At 36.7% G+C, this 9,241-nt stretch overlaps 1 protein-coding gene across 2 annotated transcripts in view; it reads left to right on the top strand.

Moving 5' to 3' along the window:
- The window catches only part of Egfr (epidermal growth factor receptor), a 159,210-nt gene extending 154,789 nt beyond the window's left edge, over positions 1-4,421 (top strand). For both annotated transcript variants that reach the window (XM_075313418.1, XM_075313417.1), the window contains exon 5: positions 99-4,421. In XM_075313418.1, coding sequence (XP_075169533.1) covers positions 99-2,541 — 2,443 coding nt within the window. In that variant the 3' untranslated portion in view covers positions 2,542-4,421. The remainder of the gene's footprint in view (positions 1-98) is intronic.
- The last annotated feature ends 4,820 nt before the right edge of the window (positions 4,422-9,241 follow it).

The raw sequence follows: 9,241 nt of genomic DNA on the forward strand, positions 1-9,241 counted from the left end.
TGATGATTTGCAATCATATGGTAGCAAAGCACCATCTGAATTTGCCTATTAAAGAGTGAATGTTGAGCTTGACTAACCTTATTCTCATTCTCTTTCAGCGCCTATCAATTCGATGCGAAAACCTGCAAACAATGCCATCCCGAATGTCGAACCTGCTCAGGACCAGACGCTGAACATTGCGATGAATGTGTTCATGTGCGTGATGAAAATCGTTGTGTGACCGTATGTCCCGATACTAAATTCTCCGATTATGGTGTCTGTCGTACTTGCCACCCAACATGTGAGGGATGTACTGGACCCAATAACACCATCGGACCTGGAGGATGTAAAACTTGCAATTTGGCCATCATCAATTCGGATGGTGATATCGAAAGATGTCTCTTGAAAAATGATAAATGCCCCGATGGCTATTACTGGGAATATGTCAATCCTCGGGAGCAGGGTAAACTCAAGCCTTTGGCTGGCAAAGCCATATGTCGTAAATGTCATCCTCGTTGTGAGCTTTGCAGTGGCTATGGTTTCCACGAGCAAGTCTGTCAGAAATGTGCTGGCTACAAGCGCGGTGAGCAATGTGATGACGAATGTCCCTCAGATCATTATGCCGATGAAGTGAATAGGGAATGTTTCAGCTGCCATCCAGAGTGCAAAGGTTGCACTGGTCCCGGCTCAGATGATTGTTTGGCTTGTCGTAGCTTTAAATTATTTGGTGATGGTGATCCCTATGACAATTCCACGATCTTCAACTGTACCTCAAAATGTCCTTCTGATTATTCGCATGTCATCTACCAATCACCACATTTGGGAACTTATTGCTCATCAACTCCTGTCAAAGGTTCCAAACTAGTGGCTGCTGTGGACAATTACATTTTCCTGATTATTGCTGTGGTTGCCCTGGTAGTGGTTTTGGGTACTTTGAGTGTTGTCACCTATGTATGCCGGCAAAAGACCAAAGCGAAAAAGGAAGCCGTCAAAATGACTATGGTTCTATCTGGCTGTGAGGACTCTGAACCTTTGAGGCCATCAAACATAGGAGCTAATCTCTCGAAATTGCGTATCGTCAAAGAGGCTGAGTTAAGAAAGGGAGGCGTCCTTGGTATGGGAGCTTTTGGACGTGTCTTCAAAGGTGTTTGGGTACCAGAAGGTGAAAATGTCAAGATACCTGTTGCCATAAAAGAATTGCTGAAGTCGTCGGGAGCTGAATCCAGCGAGGAATTTCTGCGAGAGGCTTATATAATGGCCTCGGTGGAACATCCCAATCTTTTGAAATTACTGGCTGTTTGCCTTACCTCTCAGATGATGTTAATCACCCAGCTAATGCCTTTGGGTTGTCTACTCGACTATGTGCGCAATAATCGTGATAAGATTGGCTCTAAGGCTTTGCTCAACTGGTCTACCCAAATAGCCAAGGGTATGTCCTATCTGGAAGAGAAACGTCTGGTACATCGTGATTTGGCTGCGAGAAATGTCCTGGTACAGACCCCGTCTTGTGTGAAGATTACCGATTTCGGTTTGGCCAAGCTGCTCAACAATGACTCCAATGAATACAAGGCTGCTGGAGGTAAAATGCCCATTAAATGGTTGGCCCTGGAATGTATTCGCCATCGAGTATTCACCAGTAAATCTGATGTCTGGGCTTTTGGTGTTACCATTTGGGAATTGTTGACCTTTGGCCAAAGACCCCATGAAAATATTCCCGCGAAAGATATTCCCGATCTCATAGAGGTGGGTTTGAAATTGGAGCAGCCGGAAATCTGCTCATTGGATATCTATTGCACTCTACTCTCCTGTTGGCATTTGGATGCTGAGATGAGACCTTCATTTAAGCAATTGGTCAATGTTTTTGCTGAATTTGCTAGAGATCCTGGCCGTTATTTGTTCATTCCTGGGGATAAATTCACCCGTCTACCGGCCTATACCAGCCAAGACGAGAAAGATCTAATACGTAAATTAGCTCCGACTTTTGAGGGGCCCGAATCTGCGGTCGAAGCCGATGATTATCTGCAACCCAAGTCAGCTCCCGGTCCTCACAACCATGAGGGCTCCGAAGATGTGCCAAAGCTTAATCGCTACTGCAAGGATCCCATGAACAAGAACTCATCAAATGAAAGCGATGAGACAGATTCAAATGCCCGTGAAGTGGGAGTGGGCGATTTACGCTTGGAGTTGCCGGTGGATGAAGATGACTATTTGATGCCTACATGTCAGGTATCATCACAAACGACTCTCAACAACAATAATGTGGCCACCAGTAATGCCATGTCTGCAGCCCCTGGCGGTTATATGGATCTCATAGGAGTGCCAGCCAGTGTAGATAATCCTGAATATCTGCTCAATACCACAGCCAATTTGAATAGCCAAGAGGCACCCATACCCACACAAACATTGGGTATCCCTGTAATGGTAACAAGGCCGCCCAATCCAGGGCCTACGATGCTGGAGATACCAGTAACGCCGTCAGAACCTACAAGTTCAGATCATGAATACTACAATGATACCCAAAGGGAGTTACAGCCATTGCATCGAAACGAAACAAGGGTGTGATGTGAGGCAAAGTCATGGTGATACACAAAAACACCACTGCCCTCCCCCACATGCCATGTGACTAGTGAGAAATTCTTGCCCTAGCTATTACAGCAAATTAAGTGCCTTAAATAAAATTGTCCCCACACCCCCACACCCTACTCATCCATGATTGTAAATAGTATGAAATGAATAGAGAAACACCAACGACAACATCATCGTTATCATCAGAAAATAAAGAGAGCTACAAAGCGAACAAACGAAGAATATTGTGCTGAAAGAGTTGTTCTCTCTTTTTGGTACTCCGACTGCATGGAATTACATATGAATTCAAGCCTTAAACGTGCCTCCATTAATATTAAATATCCTAGTTAAGCTAAGAGTTATTTAAGAGAATATTTATTAAAAAAAAATAGAAAGAAAAGAACCCCGAGAGAATGTAATTTCTGTAAATTCTCCCTGCGAAAAAGTAACTTAAATACGATCTACTCTCTATCTCACTCTTTCCCTTAATTTGTTTCTCCTATGCTCTTTCCCCTATACTTAAGTACTTATGAGTGATATATAAACACGAAGGAGGGAAGGACTAAAATCAATTTAAGAATATTGAAAAGGTTTATTAAAACATTTTTATTAGGAAAAGCGAAGACTTTTGTGGCAACTATATTATAGACATTTTAAAAATCTGTCTTTTTTGTTTGCTTGAAGAAATGTTAAATAATCCTTTTTTTCCATATAGCCTTGAAATGATTATAATCCATTTTTCTGAGTGTTTTTATAGTTTCCCATGCTTAATTTCAGTTGCCATCTAGGGAGGGTAACATCGAAACCATATTTTATAAAAACAGAACAAATTATACCATATCCTTTAAATATTTAAAAACGCATATTTATTTCTAAGTTTCTATTTTTCCCAGTACATATTTACGATATGTACACCACTCCAATCTTTTGTTTCTTTCTTTGTCTTTCTTGTCTTTATCCATAATTAGTTTCTAAGTTCTAGTTTTTAAAATCGAACTGTGATAACCTATAGCAGATAAGATTCATTTTAATATATATATATATACGACAAACAAACAAACAAAAACCAACTGCAAAACAAACTAAACCTAGTAATTAAGTAGACATTTAATATTTTTTTAAACTACTAATTTAATTTGTATACAAGAAATTCTATTTTAATCGAAAATTTTTATTATGATCAACGACAGTTATATTTTTTCTAGAAAATTCCTTTATTCTAAAGTTAGGATTTGGGATAATATACAAAAAAATTGCCTTCTTTTCTACGAAAAGGATTTTTAGATGAACAATATCCTCAGTAGTGTTAAAAAGAAATTTCTACCACGGCATTTCTACCTAGCATTTTTCAAATTAAAATTTTAATTGAATACAAAAACAAAAATTCAAATGACAATTTAATTGGTCCAACACATTTTTTAATTGAAACAAAATTTAATAGTATCAATTAGATTAATTATTTGTAATTTTTTAATTGGCGTCGGTGATTGATACTGTCATTTTTTGTGATTGAAGACATTTAATTAAAACTGTATTTGATGAAATAATTTCGTGATTTGAAGACAAAAACTATTTTTTCTGTGAAGAGGATAAAAATTACAACCGCCGAAGCAATTACAAAATTGCCGAGAGGTGTGTTTTTGTTTCTTTCCGCAGCTTTGCATGTAAATTTCTTTGCGGAGGAAAACTGTTTATTTTTGTATATTTCGGTAACTTTGGCTTAAAATTAGTTGGGGTTGCCATCTCGATCCTTGTTAAATTTGGAGAAGAAAAATCCACAAATCGAACTTATCTTTACGAAAAAAAAACGCCAATCATTTATAATAAACGAAAAAGAACAAATCTAGCAAAAGCATGAGTGCCATTATTTTTTTTTTTTTATAAAAACTTTTCCCTACAAAAAATGTTTCCTTTCCCAGGGGCCTTCCTCTCCACAATCCTCTAATTTCGGCACCATTGCAAATAACTTTAGCTTCTACATCAAACAAAGTCCCATTTAAAGTCCATCAAGGACAAGCATTTAAATACAAAAACGACAATATCTATTGTTGTTTTTTTTTCAAAATCCTCTATCCGGATTTAATCAAAACAGTAAATTTGCAATATACAATTATCGAATAAACATTAATAGAAAAAATAGTAGATGATTATGTACTATATGCGCACATAAATACGTACAATTATTAAACTAAAAACTAATAATAATTAAACAAAAAATAGCTCTATAAAAATATTTGTATGTACTCTGTAAAGAAAGGAATCAAATTTGTTTTACAAAATGATAAATTAACGTTTAATGTTATTTGTATAGTTGATATATTATTATGTACATTATTGTATACTCTGTAAGATTATTTTTTTTAAGAAAAATATTTACAAAAAATAAAAACATATTAAATAAAAAAAAATCTTTTGTCGATTTATTTCAAGAGTTCAGATTGAATTTTTAGAGGGCTTTGATGACGTGATAAATCAAATCAAAATGAAAGATTATTTTAAGTAAAAAAATTAAAAAAGAAAAATAATAATAAAAAAATTATATTAAAAATAATCTATTATTTGGTATTTGAAAATATTGCCGATGAAAATTGTATGTTAAAAATGTAACCAAAATTAATGTGCCTTATTATTTTGCATATAAAGTGGAGAGAAAAATCACTTATCCCAAAAAATTTTCTTCGAAAAATTTCCACAAAAAATTATTCTGTGTTACGCAGCGGTTTCCATTGGAAAAATTAAAAAATTAAAAAAAGAAAAATAATAATAAAAAAAATGTATATTAAAAATAATATATTATTTGATATTTGAAAATATTGCCGATGAAAATTGTATGTTAAAAATGTAACCAAAATGAATGTGCCTTATAATTTTGCATATAAAGTGGAAAGAAAAATCACCTATCCCAAAAAATTTTCTTCGAAAAATTTCCACAAAAAATTATTCTGTGTTACGCAGCGGTTTCCATTGGAGAAAATTTGCCATCGAGAGAATGAGGTCGTCAATGACGATTATTTTGGCTGCAGATGTGAAGCCACCAAATCACTGTGCCTAATTTAGCCGCTAGATTTTTGCATAAAAAAGGGTTAAAGTTAACCGGAGGAAAGATATTTGTAATTTATTTTCTGTTAACTGGCATACTGAAAAAAATATTTAGGATGCGCAATATATAAAATATTAAGGACAATTTTTTTTAAATAATGCAATTTTCATAAAATTTTTCTCTATTATATTTAGGACACAATTTTTAGAAATTTGAGTCTCTCGTTTAAAGTCGTATGTCTTTGAGCTAAGGTAAATTTTTCTTAAAGTAAAGAAACACATTTTTGATTTAAAGAAATCGTCCTTAAATTAACTCAAATATTGAACCTTTAGATTTAAGATAAAAACGCTTCAAATATTGGCTAAGATTTATTTTGAGGATTTTGCATCTTTGGTTTAAAGTTTTTTGGAATTAAGAAAACACTATTTACATTAAAATATCCGTTATAAATTGGATTTTTAAATTGGCATTTCATTGGCTCGGAATGAATACCAACATCCTTAAGGGAAGGTCAAAATCTTTGGATCCAAGTAAACTTTTTTTTTAGTGCAGATAAGCCTAACGAAGATTCATAAAAATTACCTTAAAACGCATTAATGATAAATATCAGCCACCGATCAAATAAATGTGTATATCGCACTGCATTAAAACTAAATTGATTAACGCTATTATAAAGGGTGGTTAAATTGTAAGGGCCGATGTTGAATGTGAACCACACCTAAACGTCAAGTTTCTCTCTCTATCTCTATTTCAGACTTACTCAATTTGAACCATGGACGTCGTGAATGGGCAGAATGCTTCCAAGAAATGGCAACAGTGGATGATCGAAGAAAATCATCTGCGGTGATGAGGCACATTTTCACCTCAGTGGATTCGTCAATAAACAGAATTGCCGCATTTGGGCGAATGAGAATCCAAGAGTGATTGTCGAAAAACCAATGCACCCACAAAGAGTGACTGTTTGGTGCGGTTTATGGGCTGGCGGCATCATCGGGCCGTATTTTTTCCAAAATGAAGCCGGTCAGGCAGTTACTGTGAATGGTGTTCGTCGATAAGTCAGCAACAATTCAAGAGCTAAAGAATGAGATAATTCGACACATTAACGGCATAGAACCTCCATTATGCCACAGCGTCATCGAAAATTTGGACCATCGGATGAAGGTGTGCCACCGAGGTCGCGGCGCCCATTGGCCGATATATTGTTCCATGCATAATTTAGTAATACCAATATATCATAATAAAATAAAATTACAATAATTTCCTAAATAGTTTGTGTTTTATTCAAAATCAACATCGGCCCTTGAAATTTTAACCACCCTCTACCATACAAACGTCTTATAGGATTCTATGGTGCTGTGTTTAGTTTGGACAAAGCGCCATCTACAAATGAGTCATAGACAATAGACTCAGACTAGTTTTTGAAATCAGAGGAAACTAACATTTGATAAATACTCGATTTCCATTCTATTTCAAATCCTACAATGTCGACAGTGTTGATTTCTAATATCTCTCAACATTATTTGCCGTTAACTACTATTTCTCTTTCTCTGTAGCCGATATAACAAAAACAAAACCGACATGGTGACTGTCGCTTCAAATCATCTCTGTTATGAGGTTTGTGTCGTTGCTATAGAGAATTCAGTCCAATGCAACCCCAATACATTTCAAACCAAGTTTTGTTGGTTTTTGTCTACACCAGAATATTGTTACGTTTTTATATTGAGGCGTGTTTAATAACCCGATAATTAAAACACAGTCCTTTTCAAATAACGACAATCTACAATTTATTAGTTTAACTGATGGCTTCACTTATTTGCTCTACGATGTGTACTGTATAAACTTTAGCTTACGACTGACTTGACTGCACCCTCCGCCAGGGGCTTATATACCGTGATTTGACGATTTCGAAAATTCTGGATAGTCTGGCCTACAACCATCTAGAACTATCTGGTTACAATTTATCTAACACCACATATTCAACTGGTTATCTTCATTGCCTACAGCCATCTGGAATATTCTTTCGGCGTTATTTTACAGGTGATATGGCACACATACTTTTAGGCTTATGCTAATAATCTAGTGCATTCTACTAGATTAGGTAGATGTCGTGCAGGCATAAAACAAAAGGCGTTACTTTTACAATGAACGATTGGAAACACAAAAGATGTTTAAGAAAGTACTAGAAAATAAAGAAATGACTCTAACAAGTTATGACGTAATTTTATCGTTACAATTTGAACTTTAAATTAACGTAAACTAATTTAAATAAACTTAAATCTAGAAATATCACATTCGTAACACTGCCTCCCACTTAAGCCTGTTCGTCCCGAATAGGCACAGAACCCGTTCCGTATGGAGCCAAACGTTCCAGGTGAACGACTTTCATCTTTGACCTTGGGCTGTCGTCTTTTTGAATGCGGTATACAACATCATTGATCTTCTTGATGACTTTATATGGGCCTTCCCACTGTGTTTGTAGTTTAGGACATAATCCTTTCTTTCGTTGCGGGTTGAATAGCAGAACCAGTTGTCCTTCACTAAAGCCCTCAGTATTTGCTGCACGATCATATCTCGCCTTCATTCTGTTGCTAACCATTTTTATTTTGTTTCGCACTGATTCGTGAACTTTACCAAATGTGTTTGGTATGTCGTTACTGGTTTCTTTCATGGCGAGCTCATTGGGTGTAGCGCCAAATATCAAATCTCCGGGCAACTTCAATTCCGTTCCGAATAGGACCTTGGCCGGTGTTCGTGACGTAGAATCATGTATGGCTGATCTATACGACAGCAAAAACTTTGGTATATGATCGTCCCAGTCTCGTTGGCCGTTATCCACCACCTTTCGAAGATGTTCTTCCAGAGTGCGATTAAACCTTTCTACCATGCCATCAGACTGCGGATGCAATGGCGTAGTCCTTGTTTTCTTGATACCAAGGGAGTCACACATCTCTTTGAATATGGCCGATTCAAAATTTCTTCCTTGGTCTGAGTGTATCTCGGTCGGCACACCGTAGCGACATATCCAGTTCTTGTCGACTACATCTACAATCGTCTTCGCCTCTTGGTTAGGAATGGCATAAACTTCTGGCCACTTGCTGAAGTAGTCCATGACCACAAGGACATATCGATTTCCAGAATCACTTACTGGGAAAGGCCCTGCAACGTCCATTGCTATTCTTTCAAAAGGCGCTCCTGGCCTATACTCTTGCATAAGACCTCTACTTTTTCGTCTTGGCCCTTTCGCCTTTATGCACTTCTCACAATTTGCCACCCATTCAGCAATTGATTTCTGGCATCCAACCCAGTAGAATCGTTGCTTCACTTTCTCGGCTGTTTTGGTTATTCCTAAGTGACCTCCACTAGGTCCATTGTGGAATTCCGTCAAAACATCCTTTACCTTGGAATCTGGCACGATTATCAAGTTGCGGCTATTCTTGCCATCTTCACTTTCCCACTTACGTTGTAGGGTTCCGTTGACCAGACATAGACTGTCCCATTGAGCCCAGTATGATTTCATAAGTGGGCTTTCGGCTGCGATGTCTTTCTTACTGGGTTTCTTATCTTCTTCTTTCGCCGAAATAATTGTGCTCAAAATGAGATCTTTACGCTGTTCTGCTGGCCAGTCCACTCCAGATTCGACGTGCAACAGCCTTATAT

Source organism: Haematobia irritans, chromosome 5 (genome assembly GCF_050003625.1).
Source record: "Haematobia irritans isolate KBUSLIRL chromosome 5, ASM5000362v1, whole genome shotgun sequence".
Lineage (NCBI taxonomy): Eukaryota > Metazoa > Arthropoda > Insecta > Diptera > Muscidae > Haematobia > Haematobia irritans.